The 24,403-nt window shown below is 39.1% G+C and overlaps 2 protein-coding genes across 4 annotated transcripts in view; both read left to right on the top strand.

The window, feature by feature from the left end:
• LOC117370483 (sodium-coupled neutral amino acid transporter 3-like) overlaps window positions 1-11,356 on the top strand; it is a 59,555-nt gene extending 48,199 nt beyond the window's left edge. Inside the window, exons 11-16 of the mRNA XM_033965917.2 lie at window positions 1,658-1,737; window positions 2,144-2,244; window positions 3,236-3,360; window positions 3,888-4,032; window positions 4,849-4,952; window positions 6,013-11,356. Coding sequence (XP_033821808.1) covers window positions 1,658-1,737; window positions 2,144-2,244; window positions 3,236-3,360; window positions 3,888-4,032; window positions 4,849-4,952; window positions 6,013-6,117 — 660 coding nt within the window. The 3' untranslated portion in view covers window positions 6,118-11,356. The remainder of the gene's footprint in view (window positions 1-1,657; window positions 1,738-2,143; window positions 2,245-3,235; window positions 3,361-3,887; window positions 4,033-4,848; window positions 4,953-6,012) is intronic.
• A 1,241-nt stretch (window positions 11,357-12,597) lies between these two features.
• LOC117370484 (guanine nucleotide-binding protein G(i) subunit alpha-2-like) overlaps window positions 12,598-24,403 on the top strand; it is a 77,882-nt gene continuing 66,076 nt past the window's right edge. The window contains exons 1-2 of one of the 3 annotated variants that reach the window (XM_055221857.1): window positions 12,598-12,783; window positions 12,891-13,358. In XM_055221857.1, coding sequence (XP_055077832.1) covers window positions 13,241-13,358 — 118 coding nt within the window. In that variant the 5' untranslated portion in view covers window positions 12,598-12,783; window positions 12,891-13,240. The remainder of the gene's footprint in view (window positions 12,784-12,890; window positions 13,359-24,403) is intronic. The other 2 variants (XM_033965919.2, XM_055221858.1) reach the window with 2 other exon arrangements.

Genomic DNA, 24,403 nt, shown 5'->3' with positions numbered 1-24,403 from the left:
CCGTGGATCATAATGTTATAATTTGGACACTTTAAACTGCAATATTGATCTAAAACAACTTAATAAAAAAAGGAAGTCTGCTGATCTCTGCGTTAGAATCACAACATCACAACAAAGTAACTGTCGGCCTCTTCTATGGAGAGCTGCACATCACGCTAACAAGCAGTGTTTTTTTTCCATTTGTGCAAAAATGACGACGCAACGTGCATCTCGGATTAAGAAAATGAAATTGGAGAATGAAGTTAGTACAGAGCAGTGGGCGTATACCTGTGGTGGTGATCGCGTTTTGAAAATAAACGATTAAAGATTGCTCAAACCTGCACGAAAAAAACAACTTTGGGTGGATAAGGTCTGCTTTAAATTTCTTTGAGCTGTTTGTGGAAAAAAGTGAAAAACAGTGCCCAGATTTTGACTACAATCAGATATGTGCAAGTCAAAGCTTTCAAAAAACCTACAAATCTATATGTAATTTTCATTCATATTTTTTTGGATTTATTAGGTTTTGTTCATGTGGCGTCAAAACTATCTGAATTTGCCTTTTAACTGCGACATAACAAACTTGTTAACCTTGTTCATGTAGTACTTCTCAATACGTCAATACCAAACGTGTGGCTCCTCAGTTTTGAATACAGTCTTACATACTCTTCATACTTTTCATGCGTTACAATCCTGGAGGTCCTGTCCCCTGTTTCCAATGGCATTCCCTTCTGTCTGGAGCTGAGTTCTTGTCCAGCTGGTCTTTATCCAGACTTAGTTAATCACAGAGGAACAATTAGCCCTGTGTGATTAGTGTGAGTGTTCGTGAATGCGGGGTCTCGGTTTAGGACGACCCACGGCTGTATCCATGGTGACCTGTTGGTTAGGCCTGGCACAGTGAAGACTTATAGTTAAATACATTAGCCAAACGACATATAGTTTTAGCACAGTATTCACGGCATGTACTTTTATTTCTGTGTGGAGTTTTGCATGTTTCTCCCCGTGTCTGGATGGGTTTCCTCCGGGTACTCCGGTCAGGAACTTGTGAGCCGTACAGGGTTGAATTAAACATTAATATGTTTTTATTTTTCACCTTTCTGGCCACTCAGGGCTACCGTACAGAGGTGAAATGCTCCGAATTATAAATAGATGGTGTTAATGTAATATTTTAAAACGTACAATTTGAATCATGCAGTTGTGATGCTAACTGTAGGCACTGCTCTGTCTGAGGTTTAGTGAGACTTTAATCTGAGCTTTATTTTAACACAATATGACCAGAAAGACCTGACTTAGCTGGAACTACGACAGGTGAGCCGATTTGTGCTACTATACAAGTCCCTCTGAAATAACATTACGGTCGCAAGCTAGCTAGCATTAGCAAACAATTTTTCAGTTCATCACACTCACCATTTTTGTTGAAAATCAAACACCTTAACAGGACCAAAAGGCACTGATCACAGGTTCTTCTTTCTTAAAACGTCTTTGGCTGTGTTTGCTAATATGCACATTGTGTCACCGTGGTAACTGCTGCACATTCCGTCATCGACATACATGCTGCACATTGCAAATTGCATCATGGGGTTACAATGGTTTTCAATATTATCGTTTATTTTCTGTTACAAAATACCACACTTCAAAATGTGTCATTGTGACACGTCTATTGTTGTCTGTTGCTTTCTAGACGGCCTACACCATCCCCATCCTGGCCTTTGCCTTCGTGTGTCACCCCGAGGTGCTGCCCATCTACACAGAGCTGCGCAAGTATGTTTAAAATGGTGGAACTCCTCCTTTTCTCCTTTGAGGAAGAGTCTGTAGTAGTATCAAGGTAAAGCCGTGCTGGTACCTCGTGCTTGGCTGATTGTAACCAAGGCACATGCACCGCTTTCACTTTATTTTCAAACACATGCACTTTTCTGCTTGTCTGGTTCAGCATGGTTCAACCCTGCATTGTGCACTGGACCACTTTTGCTTGTTTTTCCTAAGACTAATTTTGGCATTTTGGATATTAAAGTTAAAATTGTTGGTTAAAATACATAATTTAAGTGCATTATTTTAAACATGGTTGTCCTTATGGATAATTATGGTGATTTGGCTGTTGTAGTATTCACTTACAAATACAAAAGAACGGGTAAACTGAGCACTTAACGGTGATATGTTGTGATTTCAGTCCCACAAAGAAGAAGATGCAGCATGTAGCTAACATCTCCATAGCTGTCATGTATGTTATGTATTTCCTGGCTGCTCTGTTTGGATACCTCACTTTCTATGGTAAGTTCAACTCCTGGACCTATGACCAATATGACCATTTATATCTCTGTTTCTGAAGCATGCACACCCTCTAGTGGCCATACTGTAGCACTACCAAAGGACATGTGAATTCTGTAGGTCATCATGAAGTCTTATAGCCATGAGGTGCTATGTAAATTATTCTATGGACTGTGTTTATCAGTGTTTTTTAGATTCTAGACAAGAACCAGTTATTTGTGTTTATTACGATGTACTTTGGCATTAAATATCTCAAAGGTAAATTCACAGATGTTGAACCTAATAATTTTTTTCAGTGATTAGACTCAAGAACTCACTGTATTACATATCTGTAGTTTCACATTATTAATTTTATCTGCGCCCCGTCTGTATTAAATATGATTCACTTATAGAATGTTGTGATGTTGTCTGAAACCCAGAATTATTCCTGGAAGAGCAATAAGCAATGAGGAAATAATATAATCCATAATTAACATTAAAAGCTGTTCAGTGTTGGCCTTCAGTTTAGATCTAATAAAAATAATAACAAGACGGCACTTAATAGGTAGGCAAGACAATTCGTACAAAAAGTAATCCACTGCATTTCCAGGATAAAAAAGACATTAAGATCACAATACAACAAATCAAAACATAAATAATCTTTAAAATATAAATAATAATAATAATAATAATAATAATAATAATAATAATAATAATAATAATAATAATAATAATTATTATTATTATTATTATTATTATTATTATTATTATTATATGCCCTTATTATGTAAAAAAAACCAAAAAAACAAACATGCAATTAAAAGTATTTTCTTTTCATTTGATACTAGCAGGTTTTTGTTGACTTTTATGTTCTTTTATGAAGCACTTTGGGCGGCTGAAGTCGTTTTAAATGTGCTATATAAATAAACCTGAATAAAAACGTGAATTGAATGTTAATAAAAATGTTTTCAGTTACATTGTAGCTCATAGTATTCACTTCCTATGTTGTCCTCAGGTGAGGTGGAGGCGGAGCTGCTGCACACATACAGCCGCATTGACCCGTACGACACTCTGATCCTGTGTGTGAGAGTGGCCGTGCTCACAGCTGTTACCCTCACTGTGCCCATTGTGCTGTTTCCGGTAACATACATTTACTCTGTACAAGTTATGCAATAAATATAGTGGAATTTTGCTTCTGTAAATGAAACAAAACACAGCTCTAAGTTTGTTTGTGATGAAGAAACAGCATACAACAAGCATAAAATGGGCCCTTGAAAGAAGACGGATTTCGCGAATGTGACTTTTATGATCTTTAAATCATGTTATAATGGTCCTTCCTTATCATAAACATACTCAGAGTTATGTTTTGTGTCTGATTAGGTTCATAAGGCCCACACAATCACTCACACCCACACGCACACCCACAATCCATGCATGTTTGAGTTATCCTGCTCTGTCCTGCATTCAAGGCTTGCATGCTCAGAACATTTTAGTTTGCACCTACCACCTTATCCCTGTGTACTTTCTGTAGAATTAAACGTGCTAAGGAAATAAATTCTCCTGTCTCTATATTAAGCAATATTCGATTAACAGTGGCAACAATGACATAATGAGCTACGTCTTTAAGTACCACAAGAAAAGCATACGATGTCTTCTCTTATTCCCAGGTTCGGAGAGCGATCCAGCAGATGATGTTTCCCAATAAGACGTTTAACTGGCCTCGACACATCGCCATAGCCTTAATCCTGCTCACCTTTATAAATCTGCTGGTCATTTTTGCACCCAACATCCTAGGCATCTTTGGAGTCATAGGTGAGGCTTCAATTCAGTTAGACTATTTTATTCAACTGCGGCGTGCGTAAGAAGGCTTGCATTCTGACCTGACATGCAATTTGGCTTCGTGTCTTACCCTCTTGTCTCCATGGAGATACGTATAGTTAATGTCATACAGTGGAACATTCCAGGTAAAGCAATATCATCTCCAAAGAGTTAAGGAGGTGGTAGTCCCTCCAGAAAAGTTAAATAGTGTGCCTTTAAGTACACAGTTGAATGATTATAGATTAAAATTAAGGTAGTGGACAGGTCAGAATTCAATGCTACAATTTGCCTTTTTTTACTGTCAAAAAACTAAATATTCTACTAAATATAACTATATAATATTCAGACGATTCAAAAAGTGGTGGCGTTTCTCAAACATAACGTCAGGATTCTTGTCTGTTGAAAGTACATGGTGTCATTATGCAAGTTTGAGGACTTGATCTCTGTTGTAAAAAATAATGATCTGGTTCAACCTTTGTCAATTTTCAGTCTGGATATTTCTCTCAAAAACAGTGAACTTCCCATAGAGTTATATTGGCCCCCGTCTTCCATCTAAAACCATGGCATCATCAAATTCTTAAATACAACCTATAGGAATGTTGTTAATTAAGCGTAAGTGTAATTATATGTACTCAGTTTTATTCATATTTTACTCCAACCATGTAACTGCATTTGACAGTGAAACACGTGACACGATTACATGTAAACAGTGCAGTATGCATGTTTAATATAGGTCACTAGAGTTGCAGCCAGTCTCACATAAATTATACAATATTGATTCATTATTTCCATGTATTTCTGTTTCTGCAGGTGCCACCTCCGCCCCGTGCCTCATATTTATTTTCCCTGCTGTTTTCTATATTCGCATTGTACCCAAAGAAGAGGAGCCTCTCCGTTCACCTCCCAAAATACTGGTAAGAACAGGACAGATCAGTTTTAAGTATTGATAAGAGCAGTAAAATACATACATACAAATATACTTTGTAGTTCATGAGCAGAGGCATGTATACTATTTGTTCATATTAGACCAGTTACTATCAGCTGCTCCTTTCACTGGGTGTTGCTGCAATGAATTGATGTCTTGGTGATTTGACAGATTGGGTTCATGGAGTTGAGCGCTCAAGGACACAACAACAATATGTGCTCTGGCTTGAACAGGCCAACGCCGGGTTCCTGGATAAATGCCTAAATCCCAAACATGAAGCATCCAAATCCAAATGAAATATAAATAGTTCACCTGTAATTATTTAGTTTTAGAGTGAACATGAAAAATTGCCAGCAACCATAAATTCATTAAGAAGCCTGTGTCATGTTAGAGCCCAAATAGTACTTACTCTTTTACCAGAGGATCAGTAAAGAAAGAAAGGAGAATGGTTCAATGGTTCAAAAGTTTAACATTCACTCTGCCAGATAAGGTTAGTGTATAATGTACGTTACTAGACACATGTGCTAATTTTACATCTTAAGGCTAAAATTCTGACTCTGCCTTTTATAATTTGTCCTTCATATATCAAACTCAAGTTTACAAGCAAACTGAAGTATGGGTCAAATGACTTTTTACCCCAAATGGACAATGAAATGTACTCACCTTCACTCCTTCTCTCCCCCTCTCGCTTTTCCCTCTCTCTCTCTCTCTCTCTCTGTCTCACTCCTCCCTCCCTCTGCCCTCTCCTCCCCCCACCCTCCCCCTCTCCTTCCTCCCTCCCTCTCTCTCCCTTCCTCTCTCTCTCTCTCTCCCTCCCTTCCTCTCTCTCTCTGTTCCTCTCTCCCACCTCCATCTCCTCTCTCTCTCCTTCCTCCCTCCCTCTCTCTCCCTCACATTCCTCTCGACCCCTCCCTCTCCTCTCCCCCCTCCTCTCTCACTCCCTCTTCCCTCTCTCCTTCCTCCCTTCCGCCCTCCCTTCCTTCATCTCCTCCCTCCCTCTCTCCTTTCTCTCCCCCTCTCCTTCATCCGTCTCTCTCTTTCCTCTGCAGGCTGCGTGTTTCGCGGGGCTGGGCTTCTTGTTCATGATCATGAGTCTGAGCTTTATCATCATCGACTGGACTTCAGGGTCGAGCAAAGCCAGCAGCGCCCACTAGACCAGTCTCTCCTTCAGGGTTTTTTTTACTATTGAATTTATGTAGAAACAAAAACGTGTGGATTTAATATTTGTGTCTTTGGTTGTGTCTGCTCTTGGAAAAAGCCCCATCCTGCCAAAACTGCACAGGCCAGGTTCAAAGTTATTCAGAGGAGTGGAGGCTGTGCCTTTCAGACAGAGTCCCATAATGACTGGTATATGTTTGTGTGCGTGTGTGTTTTACAGTAAGCTTTTATCGCCAACTACTCGGATCGGGATCGGTTTGAGTTGGTCAGAACGCTTCAAATAACTTCTTGATTTATGATTTTCAGATATATATTTTCTTTACCTCCGCCAAGAATGTTGTGTCAAGGTTTGTTAGTTACTTTGCCTGAAAGAGGAAGTGTAAGACAAAAGGTTGTGTTTTGATGAGTGTTAGAAAAGCACATAAAAGCTCACAATGCAACTTTTCTGGTGGTCTCCAAGGAGATTATTGCTTATCTTGAGATGTTCTACAGTATGGCATATACATCTTGGATTAATTCAGTTACAGATGTCTTTATTACAACAAAAAATGACTTGGAAAAACATGCAGGTTTTTACGATGTCACCTGCTTGTCTCTATGGAGATAAGTTAAATGCCATATTGTGGAACCTTCTAGCAGTCACAGTCCCTTCACAAGAAGAGTTACATGGTGCACGTTTAATAGTACATGGAATAAATAGGGTGAATTTTGGTTAGAATAGGAAACTTTTACTTCAGAATCATCTTTATCATCGCAAAATAACTGATGAGTTTTATGAGTTTGAAAAATACAAGCAAGACATGAGCAAGAAAATGTGTCAACTGTAATGATATGAAAGTTATACGTTTTATATGGGACAAACTATTGATTAGACCTGGTTTAGTCCTTGGTTAGACCTGGTGTATTTCAGCTCTTCTGGGATATACCTGGTCTAGTCGTCAGTATGTATTAAAATGGCCCTGAGGTGAGAGCAGTGACTAAACCAGGTGATGAGTGTGGGAGAGTGAAGGAGGACTTACTCAAATCAAGCAGCTGGTTGTAATATAAATCAGTACATGAAACATTCCTATAGATTGTAAATTGACTTGCCGATATTGCTCCACCAATATGGAAGTATAGTTGGAATGATGGATGGAATTGCAATGCCTTGGTGGAGGTCCTTATAGTTAACATTGCAGTTTTAAATTATTCATATAAACCATATCAAGTCTAACGCACAGATAGGAAGAAACTGCTATTTTACTAACATGTCTATTTTGAGTATGGGAGGTGTTAGCCGTCTCATCTCCTAGAAACACTGATGCGCTGCAGGTGGCAAAAATATTATTTTTACCATAACATTCCTACCTTCAAATGAAATTATAATCTAGATGTCTATTTTGAATCATCTCTACATGAAGCTAACCTCAGAAGATGCATTATGGACTGGAGTATAAAGATTTATATTGGTGTCGAGCCACAGGTGTTGTCACTGGTTGTGTTGATGTACGTGTAAGTGTGTATGTTGTGTGGTAAATGGTACGCAAAAAACCTCATCTCATTTTGAAAGGCTAAAAGCAGCGGTTTTCAGCTGGTGTCATGTACGGATCAAACGTTTTACACAAGTTGTGACTATGTAACTAACTTCAGCCACAAGAGGTCAGTAGAGGACTAAGATAATTATTGATACAGTAATAATAAAGGCCCAAACTCAACTTCCCTCTTTTAGGTTTTGACAGTGGGAAAAGTTAGATTGTGATGATTTACGGTTCATGATAATACGATATTATCAAGATTAAGAAAGTTGGTGTAGCAGCTGCATGTAAGCTCTGTACTCATGGGTTTAAGAGACATGTTTAAGAGACATTTTGAGGACTTATGACCAATTGAAAAGATAGAATATTTTGTTTTGAATTGGTAAGTGCTATGGCAACGGTGCATTCACTTACCCCAAGGCATAGGAATCGTCAGAAAATGCAATATTCTGACCAGCGGTGGGACATAACCAAGTAAAAATAGTAAAGTACTGTACTTAACTATACATTTTAGGTATCTGTACTTTACTTAAGTACATTTATAGTGAATACTTTTTAGTTTTACTTCACTACATTTGAAAGTACTTTATGCTCCTCTACAGTTTTGAACTGGACTGAAAAGTAAAAGTATTTTTGATTATTGTTTGAGACCTGCAGAAAAGGCTGAGAGTTTATTTTTAACATAATTTGAGCAAACTAAAATATAAAAATAAAAATAGGCACAAACAAAACAAATCGATTCAATTGTTTCAGCACAAATCTGTATCAAAATCACTACATTTGAAGCTTTATTAGATCTTAATATGTGAGCACTTTTTACTCTTTAAGTACATTTTGAAACGGGTACTTTAATACTTTTACTTAAGTCATTTTTTCATATGATACTTTAACTTTTACTTGAGTATTTCTTTGCTCTGGTATCTGTACTTGTACTTAAGTAACAGAATTGAGTCCTTGTTCCCTTAGTGATCCTGACCCCTTGTGGTTGGGGTTAGTATGCATTATGCTTTATCTTACACTAAAGTGGTTGTGATTCTCAGTCTACGATCTGATAAAAACATTCCTCGTGTCTGGTCCTTCACACACCAGCTGAGAATCCCGGCTGTTACGTAATCAAAAAATCAAAAGCACAGGTTTAACTACACTGCCATTAGCTTTAGAGACACATTTATCTGTCTCTTATTGTTTATATTTGGACCATCATATAAAGACGCATTACGTAACTTTTCTGGAGGGAGGTTTGCCACTATTCAGTTGCCATTGCTTTGCCTGGAATGTCCCTAAGCACGGCATTAAACTGACCTGTCTGGCTTTTATTCAATTGCGGCATACGTAAATAAGAAGGTATGCGTTGTTAGCGTGAGCGGGATCACCTCTCCACAGACCTGACTTGTAACTTGGCCCGATGGCTCGCCTGCTTGTCTCTATGGAAATACAAACAGATAATGTCATACAGTGGAAAGCAATAACATCTCCAAGGAGTTGAATAAGCGGTAGTCCCTCCTCTAGAAAAGTTACGTAGTGCGTCTTTAAGTACACAGGGTTGAATAACAGTATTGATGGATGTATATAAAACTGAGCACAAAGCTGAATTGAAGTAGGCCTATGAAAAGTAACAATACAAAGGTAACATGGCTGCTTAAGTAATATTAGCAATAGCACTATTATTTACAAGCACAACTTACAAGTCTGCTGTAGCCGTTACCCTGACGACAAGCAAAAATATTGTACTTTATTTTACAATATTTGATCGTAAAATAGCACAGAAAATAGGTTAAACTTAGCAACAATGTATTATGATGGATGTCTTCTTCTGGAAACTTGAAATAACATGACTTTTTAGCTGTGTGTATGTGTGTGCCAGTGCCCCCTAGTGCCCTTCATAAGTACTGTAGTTAGGTGTAGTGTTTTTAAACGAGAAAAACTTTCTTCGGTGTATGTGAACGAGTGTACAAATTATATGCATTTGTATTGTACTATATGGACCTGTACTGATCAGAAATATATAACACATTGTCAATAGATTATATATTCTTTTAAAATCAACGTAAACGCAAGATATGAAAGATATTTGTAAATGATTTCATGTTTTGTCGCGGTTTCTGTCTCCACTTGTCTTATAGCTGTAGTGTTAGATATTTAATGAGCTGATGTCTTTGCCCATATTTTATGATTTTACAGTTTATCACAATTGCCAATGTAACAAAGATAATCACTTGAGAATGAAGACGCTACTTCTTTTTTTTTTTTTTTTTTTGCTTTGGTGAATATTTAATGCCAGTTGTTGGGTAGAGGCTGCAAGACAAAATGGCTGCTAATAAGTGATATAGCAATAATAACAGTAGCTTTATTACTCCATAATTTGAAAGTGATGGTTTTAAGATGGTGAATTGTGGGCTGAAAAAAATGAAATCTGTAAAACTGGACAAAAAGTTGTTGGGGTGAAGACGTTTCGCTGCTCATCTAAGCCTCTTTTTTCAGTTCTGGGACCATAATGAAATGAAATAGTCGTCTTTGTAGCGAGGATTTGGAAGTTAGACATTATATGGGCCGATCATTGCATTTTGCTTCACTTATCTGAAAAATGCATTCACAATTCTGCTGCTAATTACAGGAAAAAAGCAATAATTAAAATTCGAAAACACAGATCGTAGTCGTGGTATCAGTGAACATATGTGAGGAGAATGTATTGTGCTGCTAACCCACTGTACTAAATTATACTGTATGTTTAACACTGAAAGTAAGTGGGCTGTTCTGTTTAATTATTCCTATCTGATCACAGTTTTGTCATATTTGTGCATATTGTAAACTGTGTGAGCTTGTAATGCATTTAACTTGGTCAGTCATCCTAACTTCCAACAGGAACTAGCTCTGCAAATCCGAGTTTTACTGTCAAATTAGTGTAAAGATGAAACGTTTGAATTTTGTGAATATATAGGCCTATCTGTTTGGTTTGAATAACACATGTTTGAGTGTTAAAAGCCACTTCACTTGTCAAATTTAAAAGTGGGTAACTGGCCAGGCTACGTTGTTCAACTCCTGTAATTCTATAGTAAAGTGATATCTTAAACTTTTATGAATGAATGTCCCAATACAATATTTAATAACGCTAATAACAACACTTTTAGCCGAAAATAGCAATTGTGACAAACTGTATTGTAATTGCTATCTCCCTCCCAGTAGAGTGTTGTTTTTGTTAAAATTTTAACCTCTTGCATTTCATTGTGTGTCCATATATTTCAATGTTATGCAGAAAAATGTCTAAAATGTACCATAACCATCCAGTGTATATGAATGCAATGTTTCCCCATGTGGATGTGTACGTTTGTGTGTGTTATATAAGAAGTACAGCTGCATAAAACCTCTTTCACCATAAATTACATGATAAGGCACAACTCAAGTGGCTAATACGACTATGGAGCTAGGCCTCTGCATTGTACTGACCCTATCTGTGTAACAGTATTGAGATCAGCCAGCACTTATAAATATTGTACAGATACCCTTTATATGGATATGCATATCTAGTTTATATATTGTAAATAGTAATCAGAGTGTAGTCCAGGGTCAAGTATCAATGTAATCATTTTCAAAGTGCTTTTAAACCTTTTTGTCCCTCTTCGATTCATGTCTATTTTCTGGTATCTATACTGTATATTTTAATATGTTGCTGGCAGTCATTGTAATGTAAACAATGTTGCAATAAAGATAATGAGATAACATTAAATCAGTGTCATGTGTTTACTTTTCATTGAGTTGAGTTGCTACTGTCAACATGATACTGTGTACCGTTTTCTTTTTGATATTTGTTATTATATTAAGATAGGATTTATAATTATTTGTTATATTTTTCCAAGGTTCATTAAAAGATCGTATTACACTATTTTCTGATCTATGTTATAATGTTATACACTATATAAACATAGCCAGAATTTTATTGCATTTCATTCACTCTCCTCTCAAACAGAAAACACTGTTCCACCTTGTGATGTCATGTGGTGAAACAGAAAGTGCTCCGATGTGTGTTTAAATTCCATACACTTGAATCATTTGGATGAATTAAGCCCTGGAATTGCCCATTTTTGCTGAACAAAAGGTAACAAATAGCTGCTGACTTAAAAACTACCATTACATGACATCACAAGGTGGAACAGAGCATTTTGAGCTTTAGAGATGGAGAGAGAGACTAATAATAAAGGATTAGATATTATAATAAAACTCCAGGTATGATTTTGATGAGGTAACAATATTTTAACATGGCTTAAAGCTCACAAGAGTCAATTTAGCGTAATATAGGACTTTTAAGATGAAACATATCAGACATTTTAAATAATCAGACCTAGTTTTACTCTTACCACCTGCCTATGGACTTGTATTTATTTACTAACACCTTGGCTCCAATGAATACCATTTAGCGCTTGAATAACAACAACAAAAAAAATGTTGTAAATTACTTATTAAAAAAAAAATGTTTTGGACAGTTGGTCAACTCTCACTGAGTATTTAGGCCTATTATTATCAGTGGTGGATGAAGTACTGCATTTTCTTACTCAAGTAAAAGCAAAAGTATCACATAAAAACATACGAATAGTAGTAGTAGTTTACTTACCTTAGAAAGCAGTCAGTCATTTTTTTCTCAAATTTATCAGCCTTGATTTTTCCAAAGATTCAACTGCAATATGTTTATGTTCCACAAGATGGCGACACTGTAGTTGTTTTTAAATAGAACCAAAATGATAAAATATTGACATTAGGAGCTAAACGATAAACATTCTGAAGCTGTCTATAACTCTGTGTAAAAAAAAAAAATACAATGGAGACGCTTGGATAACAAAAACAGACAGTGCGTAAAGAAGGATGTAAGGTTTAACCAATTTTTTTTTTAAATGACAGCTGGTTACTGTATTAAACCTGAACTACACTTCCCACAATGCCACAGAGCGAAAGTGGGCGGTGGGGTTGAAAGGAGGTGACACGCTCGGCTCACTGCAAAGAGAGCTGTGTCCTGTGGAGGGGAACTTCTGTGGCGCTCCGGGTGTGGCTTCAAACGTGAGAAATCTCCAAGAATGCGCTAACAGAGGTGCGGACTTTAACGAGGCAAATAGACCACCGGGGGACAAGTTTAACTGAGAGTGAATGTCATTTTCCTTGGTGCGTTTTTGGGATACTTAGGCTTATAACTTCTTGCGCTTTTCCTGTGCCCATAACCTGTTGTTCTCTGATTTTATTGTAACTTACTCGCTTTCTGTCCTTTTAAGAAAGTTTAACCCGCTGGACAACTTTGAGCCACTTGAAGAGGACCAATGCTGGGTTGTTGACGTTCCTACCTTCTACCACGGACTATCACTGGGTTGAAAATCAGTCTGGCATCGCTGGAGTGAACCGCTTTTTCATGCTTTTTGCGCGCTGCCTCTGATGAGTGGATTTTGTCACGTTATTTGACGCTCTTGAAAAAGGGAAGTTGTCGCCTATAGCTCGACAACTTCTGCCCTAGCTGCGATTGACCAGAAAAACAGGGCTACCCGAGTCGGTTGGTCCATTTTATACTTTTTTTTTCTCCTTGGGTATTTTCCACTTAACCGCAGACCTGAAGCGCGCACTGGGAACCATGGGTTGTACGGTCAGTCAGGAAGACAAGGCGGCGGCGGAGCGGTCGAAAATGATTGACAAAAACTTACGAGAGGATGGAGAAAAAGCAGCGAGGGAAGTCAAACTGCTGCTGCTCGGTAAGTGCTCTCTCAATATTTGGCCCAGGTTGCACAAGGGGCCGCTTTCCAGACGCATTGTGCAAATCATTCAACTACATCACCTTCCCGTTGATCTGTCTGTGCGCAGTCTTTTGGAGAGCTTTTACGCACAAGTCTTTCACGTGTTTTTTCATTTTGCAGTGGTGTCTCAATGCTTAGAAGTTAAAGGTGCACTATGTAACTTTCTTGTGGAGAGTCAGGCCCGTTTGTCTCCTAAAATGTTATTGGTTTGTCTGGAATGTTTCATAGTATGGCATTAAACATATCCATCTCGCATTTACTCAGTTGCAGGTGTTTATGTTGATGGAAATATCTTGAAATCCTGGGAGCTGACTACTAACTTAACCTGTTAGTGCCACCTGGTTGTCTCCATGGAGATAAATGAGTTTATTCCATGCTATGGAACATTCCAGGCAAAGCACTAACATCCCCATGGAGACAAGCAAGCTGTGGATCCTTCACCAATACACCTTTTTAAAGAGTCAGTTTCCCCTATAATGCCTTTAAAATGGTACATTTATGATGGGGTTTCCCAAGAACCGAAAAGATGGACTCAGGAATATGTGGATTGTCTATTATGTGTTGATCATTTTTGAAAAGTTTAAACTGTTTTGTTGTAAGTAAATGGGTAAATGATGGCATTTTAAAATTGACTTTTTAAATTGTCTTAAAAAGGACTTTGTGTTTGTTTTGAAGTGACTTTTTGAAGCAATAACCTCTAACGAGACAAATGTGGTTGCACACATGTTGTCAGTGTAGTGTCAATAGTCTTATGAACTTGACCTTTGCCCCCTGTGTCCCATGCACATGTGAAAAACTAGAATGCTGTGTTATTCCCAGCACTGCTTTTACACAAACACATTATCTCTGTTGCCTATTCTGGGAAAGTTTGGACTGAAAATAAGGGCTAAGGGACTTGTCCTTTGGCGAAACTACCCAGGGCTGACCCTTACATTGCCTGTCTAAAATAGTCAAAAATCATGATAAAGTTGGCAGTGGTTTCGTCCCGTTACAAATGAGTACTGGGGTCATTTGTGACAGGAATTGATAAGGGAAGTGGTGTAGTTAGGGCACTGGATGAACAACTTTGACTGTTCCCAGCATTAACATAAGGCTCAAACTAAAATACACAGTGATTGAAAACACTGCAGAGACTGAAATTCCCAAGAGTTTAAACATTTCATATTTGGCTTTGACATCAGAGGAGGAGAGCACCCCATCATACCAGGACAGCAACTGATGGCTAATCTGCAAGTGTGTTTTCCCATATTTCACAGTTGAATTATAAGATTTAAAGGTGATCTGTGTAATTTACTTGGAGGAGGATACATTTGTTTTCTTGCAGGTTTTTATTCCCCATAAATACTTGACAATCATTCATTCTTACTGTGAACAGAGTTATCCCTCCACAGATCTTTGTTAGTGGTCTTCATGGAGATACACGTTTAAATGTGTTATCTTGCTGCATCTTAGTCAGCTAATTATTGTATTTGGATTAGAACAGATTTATATGGACAACAGCCAAAAAACAGAGGGCAAGGAGGGAGTTTTGGGAGTGAGTTTAATCTTGCTTTTTAAAGATGAGCACACGTTTGGCATTTTTTCTCCGCATGCAATGGTTGTTATCTTGTCTTCTGAGTGCATGGGTCAGATGATGCATGGTTGGATCATGGTTTTGAAATATTGTGCAACGCCCACGTTCAGTTTTAGTCGACTAAGTGACAGGTACAGCATTTCTCGAGTACAGGCCTAGAGATAAAGTGATGAAGTAAAGTTTGAGGTAAACGATTTGACAAAATGTCTAAAGGCAATTTCTGCTTTATTAAGAGGACCCTGTTCACATTTTAAACGTGTCCAGAAGAATTCACAAAAAGACTGAAATACACATTTCAGAACATGTTTGTACAGATCTAAGCTACAGGGTTAGCAGTTTTTATGAAGAGTAAGACCGGATATTTTGTTCGTTCTGGAGGAATTATGGTATTTACAAGATCTCAGTTTTTGCGATTAATCTTTCCATATGGTGTATTATTTACTTACTTCAAACCTCTTAAACCCTATCATTTCTTTAATCCTTATATATTGTAATGCCAACTACTACAAAACAAATGTGCTATTTGTGCCCTCTTTAAGTGCATATAAAATTTGACCTCAAGCTGTTTTATTCTTTCCTGGATGTTTTGAAGAGAAGGCTGCCTCTGCTGTTCCTGCTTTAACCCTCTTGATTACACACTGTGCACTGTTCAGCAGGTTTCACTTCTGTAATTACAATCACTGCAGTGTGTGGCCTCACGGCATTTATAGTATATGGCTTAAATTTTGACTTACTTGCAACCATAAATGGCTCAATATTGATTTTATTTTTGATTAGCAGTTTATTTGTCGAGGAACTGACAACAAATTTGAAATTCCTCAGATCTGATTATCTTTAGGTGTTTTTGAGTCACTAAAGCCAGACATGCACCAAGACTGGACCAGGCACTGGACCAGGCACTGGACCAGGCACTGGACCAGGCACTGGACCAGGCACGGGACCAGGCACGGGACCAGGCACGGGACCAGGCACGGGACCAGGCACGGGACCAGGCACGGGACCAGGCACGGGACCAGGCACTGGACCAGGGACTAGGGACTGGACTAGGGACTAGGTTATGGACTAAAACTGGGAAACTAAAATCAAGGACAAGACCAAGACAACATTTTACATACAATACATTATTTGAAAATGTTCTAGTCTTGATATAATTCATAAGTAATAAAACCATCCTTATTTCTCTCATTCTTATCATTTATTTCCACATTCCCGGTTTTGTTCAGATGCTGCTATCTTTGACTGGCTGTGTTTTTGATGAAGACAATGGTGTGATATTGTGCCCGGGGGGTTTTCACATCTGTCACTATCGATCTATTTAAAAACCATTGGACAAAAAAAACCAACACTGCTCTGCGCTATATATAAAGCTTCAACTCTATTTAAAATTGTTCATGTTTTGATGTTTGTTACTATCCACATTTTTTACATGTAGGCTCATTTTAAATTAATGATTTTATTGAAATTAAGCATGTATGGATGGATTACTGAAGGAGAAACATGGAGTGAGTTAGCTGGACATTTGGAAGTCAATTGGTTTTGTTATTTATGTTTTTATATAATAATTTATAGCTATAGATAATGTATAATTTCTTCTGCAAAGATGGATAGATAATTCAAAAAACTTTTTTTTTTTTTTTTTTTTACAAATGAATGTGATTTTTACTTGCTCTGATGAGTATGTAGTTTCAGTATTAGTTTTAGTATTGATTAGTGTCTGATTTTCCATACTTTTCTCAACCCTATAACCTTTCAACAACAACAAACACAGAATCCTCCTTATTAAACATATATTTCACATTTATTATAATAGGAGGATAAATATCTCCTAGTTTTTGAGGGAGTCCCCATATATTTGTATATTTTTCCCCAGATTGTGTAGCCAAAACTGGTGTCCCCAAAACACAGTCTGGTTTTCTATAGTTTAGTCTGTTACCTGTCCCCTAAGAATCCATTAGTTAATGCAGAGTGGCTCTGGCTTAAGCTCTCATCACCGGAAGCACTTTCAGCTTCAATCAAAGTTCAGCTCTCCTTCACAACACAAGAATTTCACAGTTGAAACGGGACAAAAGCAGCCAATGTTTGTGATTTATGCAAAAAAATATACAGTGTAACGCATCAATGTTCCACTATTGCATAACAGAAGGACTAAAGTGGTAAAGTAAAACTAGGACCAGTTTTCAGCCAAAGCAAGGATCAAAGGTTTAAACCAGGATTTACACTGGATTTACACAAGATTTGACTGGAGCCGGGACTGGAGCCGGGACTGGAGCCGGGACTGGAGCCGGGACTGGAGCCGGGACTGGAGCCGGGACTGGAGCCGGGACTGGAGCCGGGACTGGAGCCGGGACTGGAGCCGGGACTGGAGCCGGGACTGGAGCCGGGACTGGAGCCGGGACTGGAGCCGGGACTACAATGAAATCAGGACAAAACAATAACTAAACCACATCCACGGAATTTTGCCTAATCCAGATTATTCACCCCACTTGGGCAGAAATAGGACCAGAAATAAAACCTTACTTAGAACAAAATCTTAATCTGATTCAGAGATGACACTGACCTGTTTTGCATTAGTGGTTCGCGGGCCACAGTTTGAGACATGGTGTCCTGGAGGCTGGTTACACAATGCAGACATACTGAACAAACACCGCCTCCAGCGCCTGTAAAGGACATGGACTACTGCTGCTTCTACACATAGGACTAAAAATAGCAGATTTCTGTGCATATGTAGAAGTGCTGTGGTGCATACATCTTATAATCACTACCACTCCTACTAATTAGGTGTGGGACCAGGCTCAAATTTCACAAGATGAAATGAGACAAGACAACATTTGCAAGTAAATTATGAAGGATTTAATAAATATTTTGTTAATTTTCTTTTTTTAAGGATGATTGTTATATCAGAGGTTATTTCCAGTAAAGTAACAACTCCCCATGCACGGCTCTAGTCTCATGAGTGCAGTTTAGGTCAGATATATGGAGATACTTAATTGTTTTGAGACCTTTTTGTGCATCTTTGGGCGATACGGGCCCAGGACTACTTTCTCATAAGGTAAGATTTTGAATGATGGTGGTTGCAGACGGAGTATTGATCAGAGGCGGGGTGTCTGTTAAGAGAAGGCCAGCTGTAGTCCTCAGGTGTAAAGGCCATCCATCATGTTGTGTTTGGAAACCTGAGCTGTGGACCAAGCACAGAGAGATTATATAAAACAGAAGAGGATCAGACTTGGACCTAAAGCCTTTGAATAATCGGGGCTATTTGGCAGTTGGTGATAATTTGAAGTATGAGCTTGGGTGTAACAGTTAATCAAACGGCTGTGAATAGTCGACTTATGAAAATACGAATGTGATCATTTTCAATATTGTCGTCTGCACCATACACATTAAAACATTTTGTTACAAAGGCAGTGAATTATTCAGTTCAAGTTTATTTATGTAGTATATTAAACTTAAAAAAAGAGGAGCCATAGAGTGCAGACTTTTAAACACAATCATAACATTTTAAATTGCATCTTATATGAAACAGGGAGACGGACTGCCCTCATAGTTTTGGAGCAGGACGTGACTAAGCTTTTCAGGAAGCAGAATCCCCGTAAGGCCACAGGCCCAGGTGTCTCTCCTTCCACCCTTAGATACTGTGCTGAGGAACTGGCTCCTGTCTTCACGGACATCTTTAACACCTCCCTGGAGTCATGTCACGTCCCAGCCTGCTTCAAGCTGTCCACCATCGTCCCCGTCCCCAAGAAGCCCAGGATCACTGGACTTAATGACTACAGACCTGTGGCGCTGACGTCCGTAGTCATGAAGTAATTTGAGCGCCTGGTCCTGCACCACCTCAAGTCCTTCACCTCCCCCCTTTTGGATCCTCTGCAGTTTGCCTACAGAGCCAATCGGTCTGTAGACAACGCCATTAACCTGGCCCTTCACTTCATCCTCCAGCATCTGGACTCCCCGGGAACCTACGCCAGGATCCTGTTTGTGGACTTCACCATCCTCCCTGCTCTCTTCCAGGACAAGCTCGCTCAGCTCCACGTGCCAGACTCCACCTGCAGGTGGATCACTGACTTCCTGACGGACAGGAGACAGCACGTGCGGCTGGAGAAGAATGTCTCGGACACTCGGACTATCAGCACAGGATCTCCACAGGGCTGTGTACTTTCTCCCCTGCTCTTCTCCCTGTACACCAACTGCTGCACCTCCAGCCACGACTCCGTCAAACTGGTTAAGTTTGCGGATGACACCACCCTCATCGGACTCATCTCGGACGGCGATGAGTCTGCCTACAGGAGGGAGGTGGACCGGCTGGTGTCCTGGTGCAGCAGCAACAACCTGGAGCTTAACGCCCAGAAGACAGTGGAGATGATTGTGGACTTCAGGAAAGTCACAGCCCCCCTGCCTCCCCTCACCCTGATGGACTCCCCATCACCACTGTGGACTCTTTCCGCTTCCTGGGCACCTGCATCACCCAGGATCTCAAGTGGGAGCCAACCATCAGCTTCCTCATCAAGAAAGCCCAGCACAGGATGTTCCGTGGTTCACTGGGGCCACTGCCGGGGACAGAGACTGCAGTGCATTGTGCCTCTGCTGAGAAGGTGATTGGCTGCAGCCTTCCATCTATACAGGACCTGTATGTCTCCAGGACTCGGGGTGAGCAGGCCGTATAGCAGCTGACACATCTCACCCTGGACATGGACTATTTGAGCCACTTCCCTCTGGCAGGAGGCTACGGTCTATTGGGACCAGAGCCTCTCGTCATAAGAACAGTTTCTTCCCCTCTGCTGTTTGTCTCATGAACACTTTATAATATTTGCACAAAACTGGACACTTTATAATACCGGTCACTTTAATAAGTCATGTTTGCACTGTTGTTCTGATGCTGCTGTCATATATATTTTCTACCTATAAGTATTTTATTTTTAAAGCATATCTTTTTTTAAAACTTTGTTCATGCCCTTATTTTATATTTGTATTTATTCAGTGTGTTTTATGTTGCACTTTATCACTGTGTGTTCACAAACGATGGCAATAAAAGTCTTCTGATTCTGATAATGTGCTCTAATGCACAGACTAATTTGATCAATTTAATAATAACAAAAGTGAAGTCCAAAGTCGTACTACTCATCCTAAAAGTACCCTTAATATCACATGCATTAGGTGTGACTGGTATAAACCTCTACTTGTCTATACCAAAACGTTGCTCATTTTGTTTCAGATTTAATTTGCTTGTTAAAACTGTCTCCAACTCAACTGAGAGAAAGAACATCTAATCACTGAACTTGAGTGATTAGATGTTCTTTCCAGTATCCCATTTGCAGAGGCCCACTTCATGTGCCATAGTAATCACATTGTCACACTCTCCTACCAACATCTGTGACTTGTGTCTAAATTGAATAACTAAGAACTGAAAGAACCAAACCCAGGACCTTCTTGCTGTGAGGCGAGAGCTGTGCCACCACTGTGCCACCGTGCTGCCATGCAACAGCATCCACTATTTTTTGGGTCTCACACATCTGAAAACCCTGTGTATCTTGACTCAGTTTGTCCAGCGCAGCTCTGTGTAATCAGTGAGAGGTAATTACAGCTCACGATCACTAATGTGGAACCAGGGCTTTGAGTAGAGGGAGGAGGTCTGACCACAGGGCCGACCAGAGAACATCATGTAAACACGCTACTGCACATTATATGGGTCACTGAGTTACTGGGTGAATTTTGAGAAAGTGGACTGTACCGTGGTCTGAAGACACATTCCCAAAAATGAATCATGTGCAAACCCTTGTTCTGTTTCACATGAGGAAGTTACTATGTCAAAGTGTGTTACGATAATGAGTGAAGAGTCTTTTTATAATGAGATGTCTACACTTGATTCTCAGTCAGTATAAGCACGTGGTTGGAGTAGACTTTGAAGAAGAACATTTGACTGTTTTTGTGTGATATAACAATGGAAAATTTCTCTTGTTTATGGGCCGGTCGTAATAATTACTATATCGATTTTACGTTCAATATATGATAGATGGATCAATATATATTTTGGGGTTCATTATTTACCGTGTGTACAGTTTTTTGCAATTTTCTTTTGCTATTTTAGTTATTTTTGTTGTAATGTAAAAAAGAAATGTGAGCAGTAGAGGGTTGAAAAAGTAGTTTCTATGGTTAATTACTGCTTCATTCTGTCATCTATTTGAAAATGGTTTACTTGGATCTTACATTATTGCTTTTGTATCAGTATCATGAAGTAGTTTCAATATTAATGTTTATCACTGTATGTCGTGCCAGGACGCGTTTATGTTCAGAAAATTTGGCCATTTTGATTTGTTTTAATATGAAAATAAAAGCAAAATGAACATTGTGATCATCAATATGAGGAAAAACGCATTAGGTAAGTGTTTCTCGAACTGTGGTACGTGGGTTGTCTCTGGTCGTACTCGGGGGTCCTCGGGGGTCATTATTTAGAACTACCTTAATGACGGTTTGGTCTTCATTAAGAGCTTGTTTAGTTGCCCTTTAGTTTCGCCCCAGTTCAGACTTGATGTATTTTGGGTTTAGATCTGGTGATACTCAGAAAACCAAATATGATCTTGTTGTACCTGGTGTGAAAAGTTTGAGAACCGCTGCAATAGACTGTATTAAATTGAGTAAACAAGCACTAATAATTGTCTGACAAAATTAAGTTAAAGTTAAGACCAAAATGACGAGCCTGACAGCAGCAGTTATGAAGAGAGGGCAGACAGTTTTTCAATAGAAAGCGAATTGGAGCCAGAGTTGATGGGGCCGGATGTGCGCCCATGCTCACTTCCTATTTGAAACGTGACGGTCTGTGGCCTCGTTGCATTACAACATTGTTTTCACAATGTCCCCGGTGGAAAGCCATTCATTGGGCAAGTTCACCACCCAGACTGTACCACCACTACTACAGACATCAAAGTTCCACCATGTTCTTTGTCCCTATGAGTCTGTAAAACAATAAGTACAGGACATACAGAGTCCTCCTGTGCTTTATAGAGCAGCGTCCCTCTCCCAGAATACATTTCCTCCTTTTTTACTCTGCAATAAATGAGCTCAGTGTCCTTCCGCTCACATCCGCTCCAGGTTAAACTCCTATTAGGCTTTTGGGTTAAGTTCAGTTTGTAGCAACAATAGACTCAAGATATTCCTTATTCCACAATAATGATGTTAATGTTCCAAAAATTGAGAGCAAAACAGTGCGATTTTGCGGTTTTAAAACATGAACCTATGAACACACTGAAACAAGAAGAAAATCTTTTATTAACCTGTTGCGATGCACATTTTAAAGTGCGATATGGTCGTATATTATCGTGACCATATATAACAGTAGAAATTCAAAGGATCAAATCAAAGGATCTGACTTTGAAATCATTTTTTTCTTTTGCAGCGTGGCAGGAAAAAGCCCTTTTTAGTTTCTGCGAGGCTAGACACAGTTAAACATATTTTCTTCGTAAAACATCTAGGGCATGTCAAGATTACTCAAAGAAAAAAACATTGCAGACTGAAACAACCCACAATGCCGTTTTTAGAGATTGTTTGATCCAGTTGTCAAACACGCTCAAATATTTAGATGCATCTACGTTGAGGACAAACCATAGACCAGGGGTGTCAAACTCAAATACACAGTGGGCCAAAATTTTAAATTGAACAAAGCCGCGGGCCAAGATTGAACAAATGAACCTTTTAATATGGAACCAAACAAGTTTTGATTTAACAATGAATATTGAACAAGCAAGGCTTATATAACTTTAAAGTGCAGGCATGCAAAATCGAGTTGCTAATAATACTACTAATAATAATAGTAGTAATAATAATAATAATAAAACATATCAATGGCATATTAAATAAGATTTAAATAAAAATTGAATCCTTTCTGTTTGCAGCCTTCTGAGTTAAATGTGAAAATTAGCTTCTTACACAGGCTAATAAATTTCAAAATAAAATAACATAACAACTATGAATTAATAAACCATTCAGGCCTTGGAGTAGCAAGAAAAAGTGCATAGAAAATGTATTTACTGCTCATTTTGTGACACACTGATCTACTCTGATGCGCCCAAGCCAGATACCTGGCATCTTTTCTTGGATGCCAATTCATCAGTGTCGGGGCTCAGGGTTTGAGCTGAAGAAACCTTCATTATTGAACAAAGGTGTTCGTCAGTTAGACGTCTCCTGTGAGACGTTTTCGTCATCTTCATTGAGGAGAAAAGTTGCTCACATAGGTAAGTGCTACCAAACATGGAGAGCAATTGAGCAACTTCGGTGCGGAGCTGAGGCATCGTGTCAGGGATGAACTGTGGAAACTGTGCGGCCCCAACAGCATCAAATTTTGACTTCAGCGTTTCATCACACTGGAGTTCAATCAGCTCCATTTGGAGGTTAGTCTGCCTCTGTCCTAACTGATGCGCCAAAACAACAGCAGAGCATTATGGGATTTGTAATATAAGCGGTGAATGCAGTGTTACAGCCCTGCCACCGTATAATACCGGTGGGCCAGCTCTAATATTAATTTGAAATTGCCTTGCGGGTGAAATATAATTACATTGCGGGCCAAATTTGGCCCGCAGGCCAGAGTTTGACACCTATGCCATAGACTGTGTACAGAAGTGGACTGAGGGATTGTGACCCACGGCGTTCGGCTCCAGTCAAATGAAGCTCATCGAGGCTAACAGTCAATCAGGAGCGAAGATGTTGAAGGCGACACCCCTTTTCACCCGCACCGCTGGTTTAGCAGTTACAACGGGTGACAGTTTTCTAACGTAAAGTGAATCGAGACCAGAGTCGATGGAGCTGGAAGCGCGCCCATGATCACGTCCTGTTTGAAACACAGCAGCGGTTGTGGTTTTGTAGAATATTTATCTACATTTTCATAAACTTGATTTGTCTGCACCTCCAGATATGAGGTTCAAATGATATATTGCTTTAACTAGTCATGATTGTAATTCTTATTTATTTATTCTTATTTACAAAAACGAAGCATTGTGACCAAGTTGTTGATGATTTCATTTGGTGTGATTATCCAACTATGAGTCAGTGCTAGTGCGGCCTTTGCAGTTAAGCGGGTGAATTCTGGAGGTTTTGAGCTTTTACATGTCGTTATACTGAGAATGAGATAAACTTGTACATGTCCTCTATTGAGTTGTACAAAAAACATTACATAACATATTCCTCACTTCTATATGTTCTTGCGTTAGATTCAAGTCTACCCCAAAGGCCTGTCTCTTCTCGCCCCATCATTAAAGCCTCAGTTTGGGTTTTTTCACACTGAAACAACTCTAATTGGAAAGAATAGTGTTTTGATCTTCATGGAGTGGTGATGGATGAGAGAGTCACATGGTTTTCACTTTGGTAAATGAGTCTTTACCTCAGGCCCAGTGTGTGTGGAGGCAGCTGCACCACTCCAATGGTTTTAATGAATGGTTTGTGTCTT

This window comes from Periophthalmus magnuspinnatus, chromosome 5 (assembly GCF_009829125.3).
Source record: "Periophthalmus magnuspinnatus isolate fPerMag1 chromosome 5, fPerMag1.2.pri, whole genome shotgun sequence".
NCBI lineage: Eukaryota > Metazoa > Chordata > Actinopteri > Gobiiformes > Gobiidae > Periophthalmus > Periophthalmus magnuspinnatus.
The sequence above is the reverse complement of the archived record's forward strand: the minus strand, read 5'-3'. Positions and strand labels throughout refer to the sequence as shown.